We start from the raw sequence: 26,688 nt of genomic DNA, 5'->3' as shown, positions 1-26,688 counted from the left end.
TGAGAGCATGTATTGAAATGAAGAATTGGTCAAATCAGCATCACCAGCCTCATCCTCACGAAGGCTGAAACATGAAAACAGACCCTCATGTCCCTTGAAACAAATTCATTCAATAACAAAGGATATCACTGTTAAGGAGGTGTTCTTTATTTACATAAGTTCTCCCAGCCACTGGATGAATTCATGCAGTTTATATTTACAAGGCTGTTACATATTTACTGCACAGACCAATCAGTAACATAAAATGCCTATTTTGAAAAAATATTATATCAAGTTAACTATTTCAGCCTTTTCTGCCATCTAGTGTCCTTTAAAGGACACTACATCTAGTGTCTTTTAGAGGTTGTTACAACCCCTTTGGGGGTTTTGGTGGTCGTTCAATCGTCTTCCTCACTTGTCCTTTTATTGCACTTTCTTAATTGGTGCATGCTCAGTCTGTTATCTTTTCAAACTACAAAACTGGATCTTTCTGGTGTTATTTCTGTGTTGTCCTAGTAGCTTTCTTCACAGATTTGAAGGTTGGTTGGCTGCTTATTTATTTTAAGTGATATATCCTGTCTGCTTACAAAGAAATTACCTATTTGGTTACATTTTCCTGAACATTTGTTAGTTCCTAGTTAAACATAATCTACAGATCCTGTTTTTAAACTCCCTTTATCTTTGTTACATGGTAGGGCAAAAGGTGTTAAAAGCATTTTGTTAGTTACAGATATCTCATCCTATGTGATCCTATGAGATACTAGCAACGTTTTTACCTTAGACTAGGCATGGTCTGAGAGCTGTGTCCATTGTGTGCTGGTTCTGCTACCTTCACTGCTCTTTGGGGCCAGAAGTGCTGTCACTTTGATGCTGTGCCCCAAACTGAGTTTTTTTACGCACTGTTTTACCTCAGAAGTTTCTGTGCTCTGGCTGCTGGTGTCTGCTACCAGCTTGATGCAGGAGTGCTGCACACAGCAATGTGCCAGAACATGGCTTGACATGAGCCTTTGGACTGGGAATCAGATTTTTTCTAGGAAGCAAATCTGTATTTGGATGACTATTTTAAATCATGTTACCAATAGCTCTTGCATTCACTGTCAAATCTTAGTGGGCAGGGCCTCCTCAGTTAGGTGGCTTAGGCAGTCTTTTCCTTGCCCCACCTGAGGTACACAGTGGCAGTGAGAATCTGGAGCAGTAGCAGAACCAGAGTCACAAGCAGTGCCAGGAAGCCTCCAGTGAAATCAGAGGGATGAATCCACTGTGAGGTTTGTAAAAGAAATATAGCCAGGCCTCCAGACAAGATTATCATCTCGATGAAGGCTATGATGCGGATCCACTTCCATTCCCCTCTCTGCCATGGGCAATTCGTAAGTAAAAGATAAAGGATGTGGAAGAGGATGGCGAGCAGGCAGGCATACACACAAACTGTGGCTAGTGCCATTCCATGTAGACTGATGTACATTGCCTGTAGATGGTTGCTGTCCAGGCACTGCAGCTTCCCAGCTGAATCATTCCACAGGCAGAAGTTGTAAAAGCCAATCCGTTTGTCAGGGAGGTTCACCAGGTTTCCAGCTTCATACAGCAGTGCGTAGGTCATCAAGGCCGAGGTCCCAACCATCTCCAGTAAAGTCAGCACACTGAACAGGTTCTTGTTACACCTCTGTTGCAGCAGACCCATCCTGCTGCCTGCATCGTTTCTTGCTACCATAGTGTGGGGATGCCTGTTGCAAAACACGAAAGGGGGACCCCTCAGTTGATGCCCTTTATGGCACCCTTCCCAAGATGGGTTCTGAGCCTTAGAGCTGGGGTCTAGGGACTCCCTTGCAAATAGGAGTGTCTCAGTCCTGCCTAGGACTGCGTTGCATATATGTTAGTGGGTTAATGCAAAGGTGCATTTGGTGCACTTCTGGTCACAGCAAACATGGCTTAATGATGTCCTGTGCGTGGACCAGTACAGGGAGGAGTGTATGACTCTGGCCCACACATGCCCTTTGCACCATGGTCTCACTGGAAAAGGCATTTACCAGCAAACTGCAGGGACAGGAGGAGAGAAAAACTGCTGTCTGGTAAGACGCAGGATAAGATAAGAGATAGGATAAGAGCTATTCTGGGATAATGCCTCTCAGTTTTTATCAGACAAGGACATCCCTTGTGATCTTTGGACTACTGAGTAAAGTGCAGACATGACAGCATCTGAGCTGCAGGGCTCCCCTTGCCTCCCTGCTCTTGTCCTCTAGCTCTGGGACACCCTGTGCCATTGATACCAGCCATTTCCAGCATCTGAGCTCCACATGCAGGTCCTTGCACGCCTGTAGATTTCTGAGCACAGCAGAAGTGAATACCTTCAGCTCTGCTACCCACTGAGGCTGGCAGACATGGTGCTGCTCCTGTCTTGGTTGCCTGGGGACCAGTCCCCTACACAGACAGACAGGTGCCCAGCTCAGAGAGGCACCCTGGATCCACCTGCAGCCACTCACCTTCCTCTGAGGCCCAGGGACATGGGTGCTACTGAGAAACACCTGTGATTGCCATCTACCTTGCTTCTCTCTCAGACTGCCTGGCAAACCTGACTCTGCTCCTTTCCCTGGAATGTGTACTGTCCTCAGTGCCCTCTTGAAGGCTTCTGCTTCACACTGAAAAACAGGGAAGGGCACTGGGAAAGGGTATCCTTGGCTTCAAGCTCAGCCTCAGGCTTGAGGCTTTGCAAATAGCTCTTCCTCCTTTTGACAAGCTTTATCTGCTGAGAATCATTTCCCACTTTCCTTCAAGAAGTTCACATGGCCTACCACTACCTATTACCCAATAGTATATCATTCTTCAATCCTGTGTGGGCCATTTACTTAAGAATTTGACTCTGAGTCCCTTCCAGTTCCGACTAGTCTACTAATCTGTGATATCCTGGATGTCCTCCTAGACCATCACCCAAAGCTGATTGTGAATTTGGTACAGCCTATGAGTTTTTAAAGTGCCAGGAGAGACTCCACTCAATCTGTACTCGGCACCTGGTGGTATTGCTGGTGACTGGTGACCTTTCATCATCCCCCTCCTGCTCCTTCTCTCCCTGGAAACTTGGAAGTGGGGCACCTCTGTTAAATGAGCACAGAGATGAAGCTTCTCAGTCCTAAACTCCCTGGAGCAACATATATATGGAAGGGGGGTGGGTGTCACAGCATCAGACACCAACCTGTCCACTTCCTTTGGTCACTTTTCCCTCACTTCTTGTAGGATCTCTTGGGAGGTTTCTTCACAATAGGCTTCTGGAGAGACTGGAAGGTCACATGGAGGTCACATGCCCATTGTTCTGAATCTGCAAGGAAGACACAAGCAACCAGGAGAATATCTGTGTTTGGGCACAGAGTGTGCTGCAGAATGAGACCTCCAGCAGATGTAATTTCACCATGGTTTGTCTTGCCTGTAGTATATCCCCTTGGTTTGCCTGTCTTACGCATGGTCTCCTGCACCCAGGCTTTGCTGTTCCTCCTCTCCCTGTTCCGCAAGGGCTCACACCACTCTTTGTTCTCCCTACTGTCCTGCCTCAAAACCCTCAGAGGAAGAACAAGCTGCACTTGGAGGGAGCTCTTGGCTGGCTGACCAGGTCTCCAGGGATTTCTGTTAGACCTCAGGGTTGGGACCACAACAGCCCAGCCAGCTCTTGGCCCTTTCCACACACCCAGCCACCCACCCACCCTCGCTGTCGTATTTATTTAGACCAGTTATTAAGGAAGGCAGGCTTGTAGAAATGTGGCTTTTTGTTCAATAATCTCACACACTCCCTTGGTGTCCATGAAATATAAAAGCTATTAAAAATTGTCCTAGTTGCACATGTTTGCTAGAGAGGAGACAAAGAATTAAATTCCTATCAGGTTTGTGGTAACATATGGCAGGGATGGAGGACAGCCACCTCAGAGACCCTGTGCTGCTGTGTGGTTTCTGCATGCAGGAGGATCTGGAGAAAGCCCATGATATCTCTGCCCTCTACTCTGCTTTGAGACCCATATGTGTAAGGACATATTTTCCCAGTGATGTCATCCTCTTTACTGCCAAATTGCTGGCATCTTTGCCTCCTGCTGCCTCCCCTGCCCAGCCCAACCCAGTAGGTAAATCCCTGTCCCTATGTGTGACCAGAAACATGCCTGGGATGGCCCTGTGCCAACTGGATAGAGAACTCGCGACTGGCCTGGAGGCAGTGATGGCTGAGACCTGGCGCCCTGCCACAGTGCAGCCACAGATAGGACATTTGTGAGCTCTGCAGCTCATCCCTGAGGCAGGTTTGACAGCAGCCTGGATGAGAAGCAAGGGACAAACAGGAAAGAGCTCTCACCCAGTGACAGTACTCAGTGTACAGCTTGGGTTTTTCCCAGACAGCAACAGCCTTTCTGCTTCTAAGGAGGTATCTGTGCCTTTGGATGGGAGACTCTGTGGCTCTTCCTCAAAGGTGCAAGAAAGAGGAACCTGAACATGACACAGCGAGCCCCAGCCTGGATTAATCCTCCTTGTTCCTGGATTGGCATTGATGGAAACACTGGTTTCACCATCAGAGCTCTGTGTCCCCGGCAGAGAGAGGCCCCATGTGAATGGCTCAGGAGCAAACTGAGGTCTTTGTATGGGAGATAAGGCTCCTAGGCACCCTCTGTGCTTTTGGGACTGCACAGCCCTTTCCTCTGCTGCTCACAGGCAGATGGGCAACCTTCCCAGGCTGAGGCTGTGCTTTCCTCCAGAAAGCAGCTGGTGGAGTGCCTGGGTAAGGGGACAGGAGTGTCGCCCTGAGAATCAGACCTTTCTATATTGTTTTCATAATTTCTATCCCTTTTCCCAGGAAAGTAACTATAAATATAGGTGTTTATACATTCCATTAAAGATATACCTTTTGATGAACGTCTCTCATGACCAGTGCGGTTAAGAAAGTGGTAACCTGACTATCCAATCCCTGGTCATTGTGAAAAACCTATAAATACTGAAAGAACAAATAAATGTGTTTTCTTCTTTCACCACACCTCGAGTTTTGTCCATGTGAATCATTTTGTGTATGACAGTGGCACAGGAAGGCAGAGCTCTGTCACAGGGTCTGGACTCTGTGCAGGGACAAGCGCCTCTCTGGGATGCCACTGCAGTGGGACTGAGTGCAAAGGGGCAAGGGAAGGGGCATTTCCTTTTGCACTGAAGAGCCCTGCAGATGACATTCCCGCATCCCCTCTCCCTGGCTGCTGAGGGGAGAAATGCTGTACAAGAGTGATGGGAAAGTGTCAAGCTTTAGATGTGATGCTTTTCCTTCAAGACATCGGTCCTGTCCCTTCAGCACCTCCCCACCCCAGCTATCCGGATCATCTTTCCTCCTCAGGCAGGATTAGCTGCAGAGAAACCATGGGTGAAGAAAGGCCACTGACAAGCTAAGGATTGCTGGTAAGCAGAAACCAACCAGTGGCAAATGGAACAGACTGCAGGGGAACTGCCCTTAAAGCGTCTTACAGCAGGTGAAGAAGCCTCCAAGACATCTGCACCTTGCAACACCACTTCTCCTGGCAGTTCTCCCCAGTGCCAGCGACATTAAAAAAGTGAGGATCGCAGTGGAGGATACTTACAGGCTGCCCATTTGGCTGGGTGTGGAGCTGAACCACGCTGGAGAGGGCTGTGCTGCTGTTCTAGGAGCCAAGTGGGTTTGCAGCTGCTGCCAGTCCTGTTCTGGCTGTTTGCTGTCACCACAGCCTGTTTTATCACATGCAGATAGTTATCTGCTTTCTCTTTCAGTTCTGAGGGCCGTGCTCTTTCCTGATACCGAGTCAGTTGCATGTGACCAAGAAAACAAGCCAAGCCCAGCTCCTCAATCAGCCAGGGTCAAGCTTGCATTTCCTTTCCCTCTCCCGGCTGTGCTGACCAGCATGAATAACTGACTGGGCTAAGCTCACCCAGACTGTTGTGCTATTAGAGTAGCATGGGTGTCCATGAAGCCTTAGATGAATTTGTTTAGTTTTTTTGACACTTCTTTAGAGGTGACTGACTATCACAGCATGGACCTCAGTCCTTCAGCACTGCCGGAGTTCACTGCCAACACAGCCCTTCCTGCACTTTGGACACTGATCCTCACCTCTGCTTCCCAGACACAGTGTGGCTCAAGTTCCCTCGCCTGCAGCCACCGTGCTTACACAGGCACAGTGCAAGGTGTCAAGGTGCCTGCTGCTGCAGGGAAACACTGAAACCTCGAGTTATGTTAGGGACAAAACTTCCTTCAGTCCTCCTGGGCAGATCTGGAACTGTTTGTCCTACTAGCAGTCTTGTGGTGGGTCTGTAGGGAGGGCTGTGTGTTGGGGGTTGCTGCATGTGGGACACCTAGCCATGAAACTGTTCACAGATTTTCACCCAGTGATTCCATGTTTAGGCACAGTGTAGAAATCTCCATGTGGTACACACGTTTTGAGCCTGTAATACCGGCACTCACATCCAAGAGCACAAAGTGAAGAGAAATATGGAAGTCCTAAGAGAAGCTCGGTGAACAGAGAGGTGCAAGTGGTGGGGGGATGCCTTCCTGTGTACCTTTGTGTGTGGAATAACTTGAGTGTGGAGAGGTACAAGGGTTTGGATCAAAGGAGTTCAGATCATGGCAGGGGTTAGGCATGGGTTCTGGTGGGTGAGGACAGAAATCCTGCTGCAAATGAAGCCCAGCAGTCCAGAGCTGCTGAGCTGAAAGTGGAGAAGGAAGCTTTGGGGCCATCTTCTAGCATTGAAGCTGATGGCTGGGAAACTGAGGAATAAGAGATTTCTGAGGCAAGACCTCTGTTCCAGTGAAGTGACATGCTTTGGCAGGAGACATGTTTGTGCTTCCAAGAAGCAGGGTCACACAGTTTAGCAACGTGCTGTTCATTTTTTCTGTCATTCAGGATGAAAAAGGGTTTATAATTTTGATCTGGTGATCAACCAACTCCTTAGCTGATCTTAGCACCACAAGTGAAGCTGCTGTTTCACTGCCATGGGCAGAAGGCACAAGTAGATCCTTCAAAAATGTCCTCACTTTTACACTGGGGACCTGTTTGCTGGGATAATCAGGATGACTGCCACAGTGGGTCTGCTTCATCATGCCAGAGTATTTCTCCCTGGAGCCACTGTCCCCCTAGAGGGATGGCTGTTCCAACACCATACACCATGTAACCTGACATTGCTTCTACTGGGCACACACCTTTCTCTTTTGGCCTTTTTCCCCAAGAGAAGATCCCTGTTCAGCCAAGCTGGTCTGCTGCCTCATCTGCTTGATTTCCAACATTTTGGAATTGCTGGCTACTGTGCCCTTAGGAGGTGATGTTTAAAAAGCTTAAATGTGTGCAATACACCATTTGGGAATGTTACTCTTGGAGTGTGGCATCTCACTGGCCAGAGCTGGTTGCCTGAGGAGCCCCATGTCTCCTCCCCAGCAGGGTCTCAGTCTCTGCTGCTTTTAATGCCTCCTGGGATGCCATAGCTGCCAAATGGGAGAAGTCCAGTCAAAATTTGACTCAAGACTTGCCCTTGGTCCCAGCTGACCTTCTGATTCTGGAGGCTTCCTTCCACACCTTTGGCTGCCCCTCTAGCTGGTAGTTCCCCTGCCTTCTCCTTCCAGGTGTTTGGGCAAGGAACATTGTGCCCAAAGGCTGGGCAGGGTGCAGTATGCCTTTCCATTCTCCTTCCTAGGGACATTTCACAGGAATGCTCTGACTGCCTCATGGGCTTCCAGTGCCGAAGTCCATCTGATGATGGAGTGGTTGGGAAAGATAAGTCTGATGGGGTTGGGGTGAGCAGGGGAATGATCATCTACATGTCTCATGGAGAAAGAATGGGAAGGGAGAGGAGAATGAGAGCAGGGCTTCTATTTGTGTGTGCCTGGAGGTAGGAGAGATTGGATGGAATATTTGGGCTGCTGGGTCCTGTTTTCTGTGGGTGGGAAAGGACAGCATGTTTCAGGAGCCAGCTTCTACTAAATTCCTGTGTGAGCATTGCTTCCTGGAATTGTTTCTTGAAATAGATGCCATTTTTTGGTGTGCATTAAGAAGGTTTATGTGACTTAAAAGTGGAATTAACTGCTCTGCAGTTCTTGATTTCTCATTGTGCAGTTAAAGCAAACACTCAGCAGTTTAGTAATATTAGCAATCACAAGGAAAGCATGAGATGAAGTGGGACTTTCCAAAATTTTCTGCTTATTTTACCCTTCTGTTTTTAAAATAAACTACAACACCTTATCCCATATATGATTTTGTGGGATAATACTCCAGTCTGTCTATAAAACACAGAAACAAAATATTAAAAGCCAGGATATTAATTTATTTGTTTGTTAAATTTCCTCTAAGTGATGCCAATTCTGGGAAAGCCTAGAAGAATGTGATATGTTACATTTCTACCCTTGGGTATGGTACACAATATCTAGGAATGAAATCTGCAGCTGGGGAAGGAAGTGTCAAGCCTGCAAAAACATTTAAAGAGACATTCTGTATTAATCTCCTCTTTGGCAGGCAAGCTCTTACTGATCATAACACTGCAATGTACTCAACTGTACAATACTTAACCTGTACTTGAACTCAGCTGGGCTGCCTGTCCCACGGAAGACAATTACATCTGTAATGACCTGTGCCCAGACTTAGAGGCTGGGAGAAGTGGTCTCCCTTTTAACTTCATCTCTCCCTCCATACTGTGGGTGGCTGATAAGTCTGTTTTCTCAAGATCTGGATCTCCAGAACCTTGGCTGGTGTGACAGGCACAGCCCCTGCAGGGATGGCAGGTGAGCACCATGTCCTCAAGTGCCCAAATCTGTGCTGCAGGCCGGGCCCCTGGGCTCTCTCTCTCAGCATGACCTGACCCAGCAGATGTGTCTCACCAGCTGGACATGGGCCAGGTTAGCTGCAGTTGGCTTTAGTGCTGCACTGCATGTACCTCACCTCACAGAACCGCTGGGTGAGGTCCATGATCAACAGGTAGATGAAGCAGGTCTGACAGTGTACGGAGTGGTGTGAGAAACAAAGAATCTATACATTTTTAAACACCTTTTATTCTAGGCAAAGAGGTGGCTTTTACAGCTGATAATGAATTTTAATATTCAACCCAATGAGCACATTATTACAAATGCATGTACCCTACTGCCAATAGGGGAAAATATTTTTTAAGCTCTCTGGGACTTGCCTTGGGTTTATTTTTTCTCCAGTGAGACTGCTGTCAATCAGTAAATCATGGTGTAGTAATGTGATGAAGACAGTTTAAATTACAGAAAAATGAGCTCTTCCAAATGCTGAGATTGAGGGAAATCCCAGCCAAAGAACTCTGTACTTATCTTTGTGGAACATACTCTGTACTGAGGCTTGAGATTATGGAAAAAAAAAAAAGGCTTATTGATATTTAAAGAATTAAACAAACCTGTAACACTTATTTTTTTTCACTGGCTCAGGTACTTGAAATATCTTAGGTTGAGTATCAGTGCCTCAAGTCTCTGAAACAAAGTAGTGCCTTGAGTAGTGCCTGAAAAAGAATAGAAACAGGAATGAATTATTACTACTAACAAGTTCCAAAAGATTGGTTGACAAAAAGGTATTATCTATCAGTCAGCACTTAGGGGCTGTTCAGGGAGTGTCCCAGGCTGGGACAGTGCAATTTTGGTAGGAGTTCAATAACTAATGGGAAACAGTTATCATGTAAAGACTGGTATTTTGCTTTTGGTGATAAAATTATTTGTGTAGAGTTACAGTGATTAAATTAAATTGTCATATATCTGTCTCTGGTCAGCAAAATACCCATATAGCTACAGCATATTCCTTCTAGGACAAAAAAATACAGGTATTTTTGCTTTTATGACTTCTGTTCTTAGCAATGCTGTGAAAATATTCTAATATTTTAGGGACTTCTTTTTTGTGTGTCTTGGTAACCATTGTGATTCATAAGGGAATATTACAGTTACAAATTGAAAAGCCCCAACAAACCAAACCAACAATTGCAAATAAACATAATAACCACAATGCCAGACGGAGTACACATAAGAAAGCTGCTCAAGGTTGAATCCCTTATCTGTTCTTTTTAAATATTTATGAACCTGGATACAAACATTTATTGACAAGGCAGTTCACTTCCTACTCAGAATGGTTTGTTTATTTTCAGTCTGGGAACCTGGACAGCTATTCTTTCTCAGTAGTATTAATTGCCACTGCTCTGTTTTTCATATGTTTGGGCTTCCAAAAACAAGAATTGACATGAAATGCAAAAAGCTCAAGAAATGCTGGTCTACCTCTTGAACCAATATTAATTAATGAACCAGCATTAATAAATCAGTCAGCATTATAAAGTTTATGTACATAAAAAAAAATATTACCCATTGAAATATCAATGTGACTTCTTTACAAAGAACAGTTTGCTTTCTCTAGCTAACAATAAGAGTCCTATTTTACATCTTGGGGCCATATAGTTTTCTAGGCTGAATATCAGCAAAATGTTGTAGAGGGCTACATACAGCTCCAGAATGATGTCAAAAATTCTACTGCAACTGTGATATTCCTTGCTGTTCACCTTTTTTCAAATGCTTTTAACAACTTTCATTAAGATCAACAGCAAAAACTTTGTTAAGTCTTTTGATCTAATAAACTTACTTAGTCACTGAGGTAGATCCACATGGGAAAATGAACATAATCATGAGAGGAAGAGAATTAAGAAGTTTCTTGAAAGGATTGTGATCTATTTGATAAACTGTTGTTATTTACTTTACATAGTAACAGCATCACCCTGACATGTTTTGCTTCTGGTACATATCCAGCAAAAGAACTTTATTCATTGCACGAAAGGTGTATGAATGCAATCAATACAATTTCATTGCATGAAAGATGTGTTCACTTATATTTTAGCACCAAAATGACAGAACAGCACCTAGTGAAACTCGACCTGACAAACAGTTTTGCAATGTATACTGGTGCTTATAGGTCTTGGCAAGCATAGCATTACAGGGTCAGGCTCTTAGGGGGCCTAAATGGTGTTCAGTCCTGAACATCTCCTCCTCTGCTAAATTTTCTCTTTTTCTGTTGTTTATTTACAGTATTCATGTCACAAGCAGGAACCAGCAACTTCCAGGAACTATTTTTGTTGGCTAAATTTCATCCCCAAGCTTTCTAAAAGTAATTCACTCACAAGAGTTTGCTTTGCATATCTATGGGAAACCTCTTGAGTAATATAATGTCAATCACAGGCACCAAAGAAACGAACACCAAGAAAACAAGGAGAAAAACATGCTTCAACATTGTTTGCCTCAGCAAAACAAGTAAATCTAGGTTACAGGAAAATAAAATGTCTCTTTGTCCTCCTTTGAAATCACTCTTTTAAATCTGAGGCAACATTTGTCTGTGAGCTTAGATTAGATGTAGTCAATGGGCCTTTAGTGACACTGTGATGACTTCTGCATGTGTGAGAGGAGGACACAGCTCCTGAACACTCTGAACTGGTGTTGCAAAATATGACTGGCACCAAAGTACATGAACATGATACTTCTTGTGCTTAATGCCAGAGCCCTCCCCATCCTGACCCTGTGACTGCTTACTCAGCTGTGCTGCAGAAGCTGACAGGTGAAGGCCACCTTCTTCAGAATAACAACTGCCTTCTGGATGGTCAGGGTTAAGCTACAGGGAAAATGAATACTCCTGGTCTGCACTGCTCATTTGACCTAGTTCTTTGACAATGCATCAAGAGCATAGAACTATCACAGAATCACAGAGCATTTTGGGTTGGAAGTGACCTTAAAGATCACCTAGTTCTAACTCTCCTGCCATGGGCAGGGATACATTCTACTAGACCAGTTTGCTCCAAGTCCCATCCAACCTGCCTTGAGCACTTCCAGGGATAAAGCATCAACAGCTTCTCTGGCCAAACTGTTCTGTGAGTCTTCACCCTCATAGTGAAGAATTTTTTCCTAATATCTAATGTAAATTTATGCACATGTCTTTTTATTAATTTACATTTCATCACCAGTTGTGTAGATCGGATCTTGATTCCTGTACTATGGACATCTTAAATTTGATGAGGTAGATCCAACCTATTAATGTTTCCATAAAAAAGAAACATACAAAAGTTTTATTCCCTAATAAATGACCATGTTAGGGCCATAGCTCTTCATAACACACGATGCTCACCTCTCTAAAATCACGTGCACCTCTGATCTCCCAGTACTCACAGTCTATATAGGAGGAGCTGATCGTGTTTAATAGGTGTGTCATTTGGTCAGAGTACAGATCCTTGCTCTGCTGTCAGTTACCCTGAACTTAACCACTTTGCTAAGCAATCAAAATAGTGTCTTCCATGGTTAATGACATAAGGTTTACACAAAACCAAATAATGCACCTGTTGTGCCTAGACTGATCTGCAAAATGTAAGGCTGCAGAAAAAAAAAGTGTATTGGTTTAGATTAAAGCTCTGTATCATCACAGTTTTTTTCTCCTCAGAAAGGCCACCTGGCACAGATACAGTGCTTTGCCTCTTCCAGTGAACTGCCTATTAACATTTGACTATAAGGTTTATGTGCAATCTTTTTAAAAGTGTTAAATAGTGTGACTTTCCAAAGTCTAGTTTAGTAACATTTCTAACATTTACTCCCTCATTCTTTATGAGATACAGAGAAGATATAATAGACGGTGGCATATCTGAGTAGTTCTAAGTTACCTGGAATTCCAGTTTAACACATCAGAATTCAGGACCTTGGAATTCACCCTGGCTTGCAGTTTCACTACCTTCTCATGTTCCTTCAGACATAGATAATAATAAGAGATACCACAAATTTAGTGTATTGCTTAGAGAAAGCCATTATCAAATTTATTATTGCAATAAACCTACAGGCAATTATGTTTTTCACAGCTGGATTAATGAGGCAGGAGAAAAGGCCTAGGGGAAGCTTCCTTTACCTGTTTGTTATTTACACAGTAGTCCAAGAATACATTGTGGAAATACTGTCCTATGGACTCTAAGTCTTTCATATTGAAAGGAGTGTTTTGTCTGCAGCCTGAAGCATCAGTCTCCTGTAAGTTAGGGATTTACAGGGCAAAACATTAATTTGAAAGAACACAAACATTATTTAAGACAGGCTGTAACAAGATAAAAAACATTAAATATACTGACACTGGCTTCCTGCACAAGAGTAATTTTGTGTTAATTTGTTATAGAAGTTAGACTAGAGGGATTTAATTTACTGGTTTAAAGTTTAGTTTAGTACCTGAAGGTTTAATTTTATATCCAGTGTATCAATGTCTTTGTGAGTGGAAGTCTGCACAAGAAATCAGAGCCATTTGTAGAAAAACATACAGCAAACTTGGCAATCTTTGCTGTCAAAAGGACATCTGGGATCTATTTTGAACCAAACTTCATTCTTGAAAGTGGTTGTATGCCAGAAAAGAAAAAAATGAAAGAAATAAGGAATTTGATAAATAATTTTTTTGCAGAGGACATGGGGAGAAATATGCTGAAACTGTCTTGAAGAAAACTCTTTTACTTTGAAGATATTACCAGAAAGGAAAAAATATATTAAGTGAAAACCTGCACAATACTGAAGAACAAAACAACCCACTCTGAAAAGTAGCTTAACCTAAAAAAAGCAGTCGGAAAGGCTTGGGTACGGTGCAAAGATGTAAACAAACCAAAACAATAAGGGTCATAGAAACAACAAATTAACAAAGATATAGTGTAAAGGAGAATAGGGTATTCTAAAGGGAAAGAAAATGAGATTACTTTTTGGCCATGCTTTGATTATACAAGACGGAAGGGAAACATTTCTTCATGATAGATCTGTTTTTGAAGTAGAGCTCCTGGCTTGTTAAAATGCAGTGGTGATTTCCCACAATCAAACCATGTGGATTCAACATAGGTACGGCTTTCAAGACAAAATTGTCTGCAGGAGTTGAGCTTTGCTTGAGTCACCAATAATGAAATCCATAAAGCCCTTTGTTATCCAGGAATTCTTAGTTTCTCCTGGATGCACCCTCAGTATCAGCATTGCAGTCTTCTGCTCAGTGCCCTTGCCACTTTTGGAGAGGGGTAGTGGTGGTGATAGTTAAATCATACACTGTGTTTCACAGTGAATGGCATAAGATGTGAATCTTGCAGAATTTAGACACTGGGCCTTAAGAGATGGCCACTGGGTACTCCTGCAGGTTGTTGTAGGTGTAAGGATAGTAGTGGGCAATGTAGCAGGTGACTTGGTCAGGGAACTGGAAGATCCAAGTCAGTGAGAAAAAATTATGTCTGTCTTGCCCCATGGTATTTTCGTAATACTTGATTTATTTCCAGTCCTTTACCAGCCATTTCTTGTGCTGTTCCTTAGTGCTGGGTTTTGAGTACAACAGTGGCCACAAGCCATGTTTGTACAGGCTGTTTACTTGCTAAAGTTGTCAGTAGTGAAGCACTAAGGCATCCCTGCCTGTGTATTGCTTGCTTGGAAGCAGTACACTGTGTGTGTCTGTGCTTTGTGTGGAGGTCGGTGAGGGGTCAGCCAGTACTCAAATACAGAATTAGTAGGCAAAGAGCAGACAAACAGTGTGATGCTGATTAGCACTGTAGCATGGAGTACTGTCAAATAATGTGCAAGGCCATGAAAAAGCACCCTGCAGTGAATCAGGTGCAAATCTGGTTCACAGTGTTATAAATCAAAGTCTAAGCAGCTGCCGGGAAAAGGTGCCTAATGTCACCAAGCATGTCAGTAACGCAACTGGAATCTTGATTAGAACTCTTAGTAATAACTAGAGCATCATAAAACAATCTCCACACTATAAAAGGAGGTGCTTAGGAAATGTGTTGAGTTTGTGTGTTAGATTATCACCTAGAGAACACATTCAGTGCCAAGCCAGCACTCATGTCCTACTGCAGCTAGATGCTTGCTGTCCCAGGAATTGCTTGTAAGTGCCTGCATGCCATTCCTCAGGAGCAGCAGGGCCAACTGGCCACATTTAAAGGCAGCAGATTTCTTCTTGGTTGTCAAGTTTCATCAATGAAGGCTGAGAATCACGATACCACAACACCCACTTTGCTGGAGAGCTGTTCAGGCTGAAATAAGTATCACTTCCAGTTGCCTGTGTGTGAGGTTCAAGTCAGTAATAAAAACTTGGAAAGTTGCATTTTTGAAGAACAGCAACTAAAAGACTGTAAGAGAAAGCCCTGCCCTTGTTTGTAAAAGGACAGGGAGCTGAGATTCCGAGTGTTCCTCCACATCCCTTGCAGTAAATTAGCACATCCAGTTGCAAAGGACACCTGTTCCTTCCTACACGGCAGTTTACCAGTTCTGGCCACCAAGCATAGCAACCTACTTGTGACAGGTAATATACCCATACTACAGAAGTAGCTGATTTCTAAATGAACTCATGTCAAAGAGTACCAGTGCCTTTCTGTGTATTACAAGCCTTTACTAACTGTATTTGCCTCAAGAAAGGTACTAAATCCCTTTCAGTTTTGTGCTTCTGTGGCCACAGCTAGTTCTCCTAGGATTACAAAACTGTTATAATCCTTTCTTATCCATGTAAAAGTATCCCAGGACCAAAATCAACAATTGACACATGTTCCAAGTTCATCCAAGGCAACTGGATGAGCTTAGCAAACACAGGAAAGAATAAATATTCAAAACTTGTATTCAACCAGTGACAATGGAATAAGGCAACTAACTTCCTTTAATTCTGTCCAATGAATCTTTGCCAGGATGAGAAGCCTGTATTCAAGAACTGATCCAATCTGACCAGGTTTTGTTTATACATTTTGGCAAAAACAAAATATCCTTCCAGCACAGACTTGAGTGTTGATGTTGTTACACAGCTCTCATATTTTTCACTTTCTCTTTTGGCTTTTATCTTTCTTTGCTCGTATTTTCTCAACAAACTAATTTTAAGCTGGTTCATATTGTTTTTCACTGAGAACAATGGCTTGAGCCGAGCTGGACTTCTGAAATAAGTAACAGAACAAGGAGAATTTAAAGAAGTTGAGGCAGATGTGTAACTATGTGACTAGTTTCCTCCCCCATCTATGGGAAAATAATTTATTCCCAAGTGCTTTAAAATTACAAGGAAAATCACATTGCTTCATCGGGCTTTGAATTATATTTGTAAGTGCTTCATCTACCAACATCTGACAGCAAGATTTCTTAGGATGTCCCCATCTTCTCCTAGATAAATCACTTCCAGATGACAACTCCTTTGTCAGGAGTTTGCTATGGCAGCATTGTGTCCAAACCTGTTGTAGTGTACAATGATTCAGGTGTACTGAGTATCCACTCTGAAAAAGGTAGCAGAATAAGGGCATAGATGTCCCACCTCTACGCATTTCCAATTTTTAAATTATTTCTGAATTGCAATTTGTTGTATATATAAAGCACAAAAACTGCCTTAGTCTTCACTATCTCAATATAGGCTTGCACTAGGACATCTGTACAGACTGCATAAAATCTATTATTAGCTGACATTTGTATTTAACCCTGTAGCCCTGAAGTACAGTATTGACATTGCTAATAACCAGACATGAGATTTGTGCTGAATCTGTAAGACCTCAAGACTAAAGTCTGAACTTTATCTCTTCACAGCTTTGTTTCACTTAATTTAGCTGTGACAGCAATTCTTTAATTGACATATATGGGTATTTTATTTCGTTTGCCTTTGTGTGGTACACACATAGGCTTATACAGACAGCAGTAACAAGGAGGAGTTCTGTGTGGAAATGCAGGCCTACAGCTGGACAAACCATGTTTTAGGGGTAACAAAGATACATCTGAAGTCAATGGGGGTTACTTGCTTGACAGCAAGGAATTCTTCAAAGCTGGGAAAAGCCACTCAAATGAAAACATGATAGGCAGAGAAAAGACTTTGAAAAAAATCTCTTAATTGGATGATCAGGACTGCTGGTATTGTGCATTGACTGCAACACTGCTCAGAGTTAATTACTTGTCATAGGATCATAGATATGAAAGGATCCCCTTTCAAAGCATTCCCTATCCTTCCTACATCTCCTTATATCAGGCCAAGAGACAGAAATTTGGTTTCATGTGACTTTGTATTTGCTTTGGGTGTGAATCAGATACCAGCACCACTATTACTTATTTCTTACTAGAAAAAACACTTCTCATTGCTTTAGGCCTGGTTTCTAGATTTAATTCTCTTCACAAGAGACAAAACCCCATAATAAATAAAAGATTTTCATCTGAAGGATATGGTTTCAAGTGTAGATGACACCATATATGAGAAGTAAAGGAATTAAACACAGAACAGATGAACCCATTTTTAAATGCAGTGGATACCTAACTCTAAGGGATGCCTGGCTCAGTACCTGGTGGTTAAGGGTGAGCTGCAAGGTGAGACCGAGATAAATACTCACCTAGGCCATGAACTGTTAAGTATGAGTAGAATGATTTCCAATTTTGTTTAGAGCTTCACAGTAATATGATCACTAATATATTTTCCCTTGCCTAATCTTTCACCCTGAGGTTTTACAGGGAAAATGTAGGGGAATAATTTAAAGGGTCTTAGTATGTAAGAACAGTGCTGACTCTCTTCAGTCACAGATTAACTGGGGTGCAGGGGGGTCAGGTCTTCATCCTAAACCAATTAAATTAAAATACTTAAATAGAATTGAAAGTACATAGTAGGACAGTTTGGTTTTGTTTATTTTCAGAGAATAGCTGCCTCTTCTGTTTTATGGCCTGCAGAAGAATTAGACCTAGTGTCTGTAAACTGTGTACTCCACCACTATCCCATGCCTGGACTATACTCCTGCCCCTGTATAACTGAGACGAGCTGCTTTTCAGCTGTTTGAGGAGGCATGAGCAGGAAAGTCTGGTGGGTTATGTGGTGAAGGCCCAACAGAAAGGTCAATTTGCACAGGCATTGAGGAATAACTGCGGTGTTGGAGGTCACAGCCACCTAAGCAAATTGGCTGGACTCTTCCAGCTTCCTCTGTTGTCATGGAAGGCATGTACTCATGAGGAACAATTCAGAGCACACAGTTTTGGATCTGCTTGGGTTTGCTCTCTGGAAGACCTGTTTTTCCTGGAAGACTGGTTATAGAGGCACCAGTGATGAGTTCCTTGGCTAACACAGGAGTCCAAGTTGGTTATGTGGGAATACACATCCCCAGGATTTCTCTGAATTGCAGGTAGGCATGACTGTCAAGCCCCTAGACCTTGCCCAAAGCAAGTCACAAAGGGGGTACATGGCCACAGAAGGGGCTGTGGGTGGTGTGTTCTTTACTGAGCAGAAAAGGAAGAATTCAAACCTTCTTCTTAGAGTGCTCAGCATGATAATGTGTGCTCTTGATCATGGATATAACAGAAAACCTATGAGCTCCACAAAGAGTCTCTGGGGCTGAACAGTCATGGGAATTCTGCTGTTTGCTGCCACAAGATGAACACCTTGACCTCTGTATCAGCAATATTTGTTGTGGTTGTATCAGTTTGTACATGACACAAGGACACTGGTTCCTCATACATACCAGAAAGTTTCTTCCTCCCTGTGGTCATAACCACACTCCAGGTATGGTTACACAACCCCCTCTAGAGTCCAACTCTGAACCTTCAGCTCTGGAAAGCAATGGATGTGTTTGTCTCTGTAGAGAAGGTGGTCCTGAGAGGCAAGCAGGTGTGGAACATCTGGGCCATGCTACTATTTGAAATAAATTATATCTCTGAGAAAATAAATTTGAACCATAAGATTTCCCTACTTATAGTAAGATAAAATTGTGTGTTTAATATGTATGTACAGTACTAGTGTGTGCTGCAAGAAAATCCTTGTAATATGAGCAAATAGTGGGAAAAAAATCACAATACTGACCTTAAAATTATTCTATTTTACAGGATGAAAAATAATATTAAATGATAAATATCCTGTGATTTTCAGAGTTACTTTTTTTCTTTTCCCAAAATGCCAGTTGAATGATCAGATTTACTTCCCTTGTATAAACAGTAATTTCTGTAACCTAATCACAAAACAAATAAACTCAGTCATATGGTCTTATTTCAATTATCCAGTTTTGTTTCTATTGTCATCATACTAAAAAAAAAAATCATCATATCAATCAGAATCATGTGTAAGCAGTGTTTTGGTAAGAGTCCACCCTTCATTTAGAGAAGTGACCAGGAGGGGCAGAGAGGGCAGGGATAGAAGGCAGGAGCGACTGCCCAGAGTTTGGAGTGGAAGAACTGCTGATGAAAATTGTGCCATAAATCTGTCTTGTCCACTGGGCAGCATTATCCCTTACATGAGCTCTTAAGTTTGCTGCTGACAGGGGCAACTTCACAGCCTAAACTTTAGTCTGGGATCCCCAGGAAGTTTGGGTACCTCTGGTGAGAGTTTTTGTATTATTTCTTGGGAAAAAAAAAATCTTATGTTGGTAGCAGCTTGATTTAAAATGTTTTCTTTAAGCTTTATATTGCTAACTGTTTTTCTCTCTAAGTCTTAATTTATTTTTAAGTGAATCAAGGATGACAGGAATTCAGGATGAATGCACTAAAGCTTTGTTTGATATCGAAGAAATTGTCCTTCACAAATTATTAATTTGTTTTTAAAGGATCTGTGTTATATTTCCTTAAAGGAGTTTTATTTACTCTTGCAAAATGAAGAGATAGGTGCTATTTTCAGATCCTTGTGTAAACTTTGTGAAAAATGTTTTTGACATGTTTTTCTTTAATACTGTTCCTTTTACAGTGTCACAGTGCACTAAAGCCCTTTGGGTTTGCTACTTCTTTCCCAAGGAATCGTTTATTTCTAGTGGAACAGCTAGGAGGGCAGGGAAAAACAGAACTGGCTTTTAAAGAGGTCAGGTTCTATTGCCAACAGAGAGAACAAGAACGGCCACGAGATGGTAGCAGTCTGTCAGAGAAGGCCAGGAGATGGAGCTGAGCTTCTCTTCTTGATCCAGAGAGGCAAATGTGCCCTGTGTGTCTTGTACCTTACAGTGGAACATTTGCAGTGTGCAAGCAGAGCTATTTTAGAACTAATTTTTGGAATTATTTCACTTTGAGGTAAAGCAATTAAGAGTAGCACCATAGGCTGGTGCGCCGTGACTCAAGCAAGGATGCCAAGTGCAAATCCATTTACAAATTGCCAGCATAAGCTGACATCTGGGATTGTGTCCTGCTGTGAGGCCTTGGCTGGCTCCTTCAGTCCTCCTTTTTGGGCTGTCGTGGCATCCAGGATCGCACAGCCCCAGGCTGCAGAGTTCTGACCTGCAATAAACCCCTTCTGCCCTCTCGGATCCACTCAGAGTAATACAAGGGGTTAATTTCTTACAGCTTGGCCTTGTGAGAGATCAGGTGTCATCTGCTCTCCCCTGGCTGACATAAACTTCATGTTAACAGAAAGAGACAGTGAAAACTCCATCATGTGCCCTGTCTGGTTTGACAGAAATGCAGTCATATGCCCACATGTGATCAAGATTAAACTCGTGCTGCAGAGTGATCTGGCAATGTGCAAACCCCTATTAATGTGCCCAAACACACAGTTTATTGGGGAAAAAATAGATTTTACTTCTGCTGCTTCTGCTGAAAGATAAAAGAAAAAGGGGAACTTCTAACAGACTGCTGGGGGAGAGAACTGCAGGGATAATTTTGGTCTGGATTGCAATTACCAGAAAAGATACAAGAGATTGTTCTGTAAACTACTGTGAATTCTGGCAGCGTTTCATCCTTTTTTGATGCATGGAATTTATGGGAAGCTGTGTGAAGGCTGGCAACACTTATCTATCTTGTATCTATTCTACATCATGCTTGAGTGAGGTTATTGTGTGGCAGCAGGACTTAAAGGCAACATTCAATTTACAACATTACAAAGTTAATTTAACTCTGCAGGGAAGATGAGGCCTGCTCTTCTTGTTGCACTTCTGTGTACAAATGCTGGTTGTGCTGCAAACAGCAGCAGTTTCATTTAGGCACAGTGCTCAGATGTGAATACTTAAACACCTTCCAGCATATGCAGTTTAAAAGTTCAAAGCCAGCAAAATGGTATCAGTATTTGTATGGAACCAAATGTCATGATCATTTGCTTACTGAGAGCCATAACCAACAGTCTGAACAGCCTTTTCCTCAGTGCTAATGATTTAAATACCCGTTCATTACTCAGTGAGACTCTGTCCCTCGAGGCAAAGGAGGAGTCTAAATGTCACTTTATGTCACAAAAATGAAGACTTGGTTTGTACGAGGTGCCTTTTGCCCAGTGCAAACATGCACACATGCTTTAGATTTCTCTTGGTTTCTATAGGACTATTCTTAGCAGCACAGTGAAACGTGGTTATGTTAAACATGCTACAGAGAAGGTTCAAAATAAACCGTGTCTGGAATTGACCTGATTCTCTTCTTTGCTGTTTTCCTTTGGCTATAATATAGCTCACAAGGGGATAAAATGCTGCACTGAAAGTAACAGTTTAGCTCTGATGCAACTGTTGACACATTTTCCAATTTCTGACTAAATTTCCATGTTTTCCTTTGATTGCACAATTCTCGAAGGTGCATCCCCCGTTTTACAGAAAGCAAACTGTTTAAGAATATACATATATTCCAGATACTTCTAGCTAAATAAAAATAATATACTCTCTGGATACTTATACAACTGGCTCACTTAGGGGATTTGGTAAATCTCTATGAATTTTACAGGTATTTGAGAAGCTCCAAGTCAAGAAATCTCCTTTAAATTCAGTTATTTCTGCTTTGTTATTTTCTGATCTTTGCAGACATTTTATTCTCTCAGGCCATCTCACAGCGTCACATCCCTAGCAGCCAATACTGATTCTTGTGTCCATGCTTAGGTTTTTTGTTTTTGTTTTTGGTTTTTTTTTTTCATGTTCCAACTTCAATAAGCCTCCTGGGCTTTCTTTGAAGATTTCATCTGCAGCAGCAAAGAAACCCTTGTGTATTACAAGTCTTCTATGTGGATTAAAAATGTTTTAAAAGGCTTTATTTTAATGACTGAACATAAGAGTTCTTGAAGATACATGGAGCTGGGTACTTGACACACACCTGAACTCAAACCTGGTACACAGAAAAAGTAAAAAATGTATAAAATATTTTTTGCTTTCTTTAACAGGTTGCTTTGAGCCCGTTGTAATGTTTAAATTCCTTCCTGTGTTCACTGAGATATAATGGAGGTCTGTAAATAAGTTTCTTTCCTATTTTCCTCCAAATGTTCTGGTTCTTGTATATACAGAGAAGTTTATTCATGTACTTGGGGAATAATTCTAATACTTTTCTTTATCACTTCAATCTGTTTTAAAGTCTTGACTGAAGTTCTTGCGGCATGTTGAAACAACCTGAGATCACCTGAAAGGAAATCTGAAATGCCATGGTTCAAACCTGGCCTTGCAATGTCAGAAAGTTTGCATGCAACAATGTGTGCCTTTTTCTGAGGCAATGCTCTTTGAACGCAAATGCTTGCCCAAATCATGTTACTGTATTCCAGCACAATCCCTTGAGAGAAATGGGCAATGCTGAGAAACTTTTGGAAATGGTTGGGGAAAAACAGAGTCACAGAAAATGGATGGTGACCACACATGGGTCTTACTCCTCCTGCACATGATCTCGAGAGATGGGCAGTGTCTTTTTATTTATATGGTTGTGCAGTGCTTAGCACAGCAAAGCTTTGAACCCTGCTAAAAGTTTTTGGATGTTATGGCAATGCTAGTAAATATTGTGCTATTTAACCGATGGTTATTGTAATGCTTTCAGAATTTGTTTTGTTCCCACAGGTTTTATTTTTATCCACATTCCTCAGCTATGTGTTGGTGTGACTGTCACTGTCATTGTTTTGCCAGGATTGGTCCTCACTACATTCTAGTCTACTTTATTTTTGGATTCTGAGTATGGCACTGACCTCTAACCAAATGCAAACATCCCTGTCTGAGCTAGGCACCTTAGCGTCTTTCCCTTGTCTGTGAAGAGTTAATCAGGGTAGCTGAGACTAGAGCACAACTCATCTCATGCTGAACAGATGCCTGTGTTTGGTTAGATGAATACATCCTTCAGCTCCAGCGGTTTTTTTGACCAGATCCCCCTTGGCAGTCCTGCTGTAGATACCTATAGCCAGGAGAGATGAAACCCATCCTAAGGGACAGGTGCCATGCTGCCTGTGTAACTAAGCATAGGAAGATGATGTGTGGAGTGTTCTTAACACAATCCCCATCAGAGGGCTGGGGGCTGCAGGGACTGTCCCCCTGCCCAGCAAAGGGTCTCCTCTCGATTTTTTCTCTTCTGTGAATCCATGTCCACAGAGCTGGCCACATCTAGGGCAAAACATGTGCTCCAGATGACAATTTATCTCCCTTTTCCCCCTCTGCCACCTCTTCTCCCCCTGCCCTGTCCTCCCCTTTGGCTAATCCCTGCTGCTGTTCCCAGTGCTATCCTTGTGCCAATAGCCATCTGGGTGGTCAGGGGCTGGTGGAAGACACTGGTAGCAGGGCTGATGAATTTCAGTGTTGGTACAAAGTCTGAGTTTGTGAGTTGCAGTAAAGATTGTCTCTGATTTATTATTCAGCCATCCAGGATGAGTGATCCACGTGGATGCCCTGGGATAACCAGGCTGTGAAGGGTCTTGTCTCTTAGAAAGGCTTCTGTAAGATACAGTGCAGCCAGAAGTCTTTTTTAGCTCAGAGATTATGCCCCAAAATTGTAGAATGCAGGCAGATTATGAGCAGCAATATGACACCAGTGCTGGGAGGAATAGTGACCAGCTTTCCAGAATGGCACAGAAATGAGGGGGAAGTGAGAAGAGCTGATGGGGAAGATGCTTTGGGCATGAAAAGTTTTGTTTTACAAAAAAGAAGGTGAGCAGACAGCATATGCCTACTGATGGCAAACTCTGATGCTACAGCACTGCATCAATAAGCAGGAGCATTTAGAGATCAGCTATCCTAATTGTGTAGCCTGTTAAACATCATGAACTTGGATTAACATTTCCACAGCACAAGAGATGGAAACATATTTTGTTATTTTCTCATTTACTTCTTTCTGGAATCGTTGTCTAGAGGTGATGTGGTCTGTGTAAAATACTCCACATGTCTTCAGAGATTTCATGGGTGTCCTGTCTGTATTTCACAGCTCGGATGTACTGAGCTAGCTCCAGTTAGAGCTGCAATACCTGAGCAGTGCTGTGCTGAGATAGCAGTCTGAACGTAGAGAACAGCGCAGCAGTTTCCCTGGTGACTCCTTTTCCCTGCAGGAAAATTAGCTGACCAGGCTGCTGTGCTGAGGTGTTCCCAAAGGCAGAACTATTTTGCTGGGCATTAACTCTGCAACCTTTGCACCAGGCTCTATTGCCTGTTTCTGCACCAAGCAGAGCTCTGATATAACAGACAACATGACAAAAACTAACGCAGCTGAGTTTATTTTAATCTCTCTGTTGCAAGATAGCTGTACCCAGATTAGGACAACATGGAGTAGATCTGGTGATGCTTAATAAGTCAAGAAGATCTGGGACTGGCTGTGTAAATTGGCATAGCAGATCTATAAGGCAAAAACCAAAAAATTCAATAATGTTCTTACTTTTAAGATAAAAGCAAAGCCTCTTGGCTCACTGAAATGACAACAGCTCAAATAGAGTAGCACTGAAAAAGTAATGAAACCAATGCACTAGCTTTAAGCTATCTGCCATGGATGCTGCTGAGAAAATTGGTGAAGCAGTAAGAATTCTGCATGGACTGCAAAATGCTGCTGAGAAGCTATATAAAATCACCATAGGTTCACATTTCAGACAGTTGAAACACTTATAGTCAAGAAACTAGTATATATGAAACAAGTTCCTGCTCTTCAGGTGGCTTCATGGACTTTTCTAGACTGCATCCAACCTTGGATGATTTGTTCTATCTTCTCCCTAAACATTTAAATTTTTTTCCTAATGGACTGACCAGGAAATCAAAGAACAGTGACAAGCATCTTGCTTGCCTTGGTTGTTTTTCCTGAAGTCTTTAGAAATAGTTCATGAAGTCTCTGCAGACTGTAGACCACAGACTGAAAATCATTTAATAATTCTCTTTGCATGTGCCTTGCAGATTCCTGGGACATAGCATTCCCTTCAGCAGAAAAATCAGGGTGATGCCTCACAAATGCTTTAATAGGTTATTTGAGAGAGAAGGTGTGTTTTTTAGGTCACAGAGGAGTGTGTATGGCAAAAAGAACCTGATAGACAACAAAACGGCTAAGTGACATTTAGAGTATGATAATGAATTATGTTATTATTTCCCTTTTACATTCAAAAATTTTCTTTATGAGGTGAGAGGTAAATGAGTTTTTATGAGTGGAAAACACTGGTTAGAGTTCTTCTGCTGTGGCTAGGTTGGGGCTTTTTAATGTTAAATTTGGGTTAAGAACAGTCTGTGGCTGTTACTTTATTCTTCAGTTATATTTTTAACTTTTGGCAAAGTCTCATAGTTTTGAAGATGTTTATTTTTATAGATTTCAGAAAACAAAATAAATAAAAACAAGCTATTTGTATCTCTGTATAATTCAATGTCATGACTATGACTTTCTCTGGTCAAAACCAGGACCCAGCAGCTGTTTTCTTCTGCAGCTGTGGAGAACTCGGATAATACTTGACGGTGTTAAAGGTACAAAGTATTTTCAAAAAACCTCATTGTCTTTGCTTCCAGTAAGAGAAAGTTCTTATTTATGCAACAGCCAAAAGCTGAAACTCATAACACTGTGTTTTTCCAAGCAACCCCATCCCAGCAGCTGAGGAGGGGCTTAGTACCCATGTAGGGAGAATTTATCCTGAGATACAAAGACATCACTGTAGATGAGCATCCTGGACCCCTCTGTGCTGCTCCTGGCCCCAGGTCCTATGGTACTGCTCCTCTCCTGCATGACAGGGTGGTTTGGGGAGGCAGCTGGACTTCCTTATGCTCTGCAATCAGATGTCAAGTACTACTAATCCTAAGATTCCTGTTCCATCAGCTTTGGAAAAGCTCCTAAATGTTTCTATGGATGGAGAACTTCCATGTGTTTCAGAGTCAGAAATGGGAAGCTCAGAAGGGTCATCACTTGGCACTGCCTCACTCAGAATGATTTTGCCTTAAGGCCAGAGAAGCATGAGCTAGTACGGCAGAGATTTTAGGGCTCAGTTTTTGCAGGGACTCTTAAAGAATGCCATTGTCATTAAAGGAGCTTTCTGATATTTCTGGCTCTAAAAAGTCCAATAAAAATTATGTGGGAAAACATACCAAAGTCACCCTTATTTTTTGTATTTATAGCTCCAGTTCTCACAATACACCACAGACATTACTGTCTAACCATACAAGGCTTCATCCTCAATAAGGACATCTGTGCTGAGATCTCCTGGAGTCTGGCATGGCCAGGAGCTGAGCGGCCAGCACTGTGCGCAGAGGGGAAGCCAGGCACAGTAACCCTTGGAGGAGCAGCAGGCAGAACCAGTACAAGCACATCAGCAGCCCCAGGAGAGCAGGACATGTTTGGCAGCCACTGTCACCATCCTCCAAAGGGAGCTTAAGGGAGGCAGCTGGGAACAGGGTCTGGGGAAGGAGCAGCACCTGCAGCCTCTAGCACTGGAACAAGAGCTCCTGTCACAGTCTGTGCATGCTACTACTGACTGCAAATCCAAGACATGGCCTTGCTTCTGCAGCTGGACTTTGCTCTGAGGGAATAGGGGTGTCCTGGATACCCTCTTGTTAATGAAACCTTATTTGTGATGAATAAATTAGTAGCGCATCTGTGCTTTGAATCCCTTGGGACTCTGCAGTTCTCCCTCTGCTATATCCAGTGTGGACCCTACCTGC

At 42.6% G+C, this 26,688-nt stretch overlaps 1 protein-coding gene and 1 pseudogene across 2 annotated transcripts; both read right to left on the bottom strand.

The window, feature by feature from the left end:
- Positions 1-125: 125 nt before the first annotated feature.
- On the bottom strand, positions 126-5,712 carry LOC131592689 (transmembrane protein 140-like). 2 transcript variants are annotated; one of them, XM_058864371.1, is made up of 4 exons: positions 5,559-5,712; positions 3,164-3,286; positions 2,457-2,612; positions 126-1,700 (listed from the first exon to the last, which is right to left on the bottom strand). In XM_058864371.1, exons 3-4 carry the CDS (start codon positions 2,477-2,479, stop codon positions 1,115-1,117), a joined length of 609 nt encoding a protein of 202 aa, XP_058720354.1. In that variant the 5' UTR covers positions 2,480-2,612; positions 3,164-3,286; positions 5,559-5,712; the 3' UTR covers positions 126-1,114. The 2 variants fall into 2 exon arrangements, with proteins under 2 accessions (XP_058720354.1, XP_058720355.1); XM_058864372.1 differs by lacking the exons at positions 2,457-2,612; positions 3,164-3,286 and having other exon boundaries at positions 5,559-5,709.
- A 3,698-nt stretch (positions 5,713-9,410) lies between these two features.
- LOC131572560 (cytosolic carboxypeptidase 3-like) lies at positions 9,411-18,436 on the bottom strand (annotated as a pseudogene).
- Positions 18,437-26,688: the final 8,252 nt, after the last annotated feature.

The sequence above is a fragment of the Poecile atricapillus genome, chromosome Z, assembly GCF_030490865.1.
Source record: "Poecile atricapillus isolate bPoeAtr1 chromosome Z, bPoeAtr1.hap1, whole genome shotgun sequence".
Classification (NCBI taxonomy): Eukaryota; Metazoa; Chordata; class Aves; order Passeriformes; family Paridae; genus Poecile; species Poecile atricapillus.
The sequence above is the reverse complement of the archived record's forward strand: the minus strand, read 5'-3'. Positions and strand labels throughout refer to the sequence as shown.

Coding starts and splice junctions, on each gene's coding strand:
- LOC131592689 (XM_058864371.1), bottom strand. CDS start 2,479: ATGTCCCTGGGCCTCAGAGGAAG. Junction 1,701..2,456: donor TCCCTGGGCCTCAGAGGAAG/GTGAGTGGCTGC, acceptor GTTTTGCAACAG/GCATCCCCACACTATGGTAG.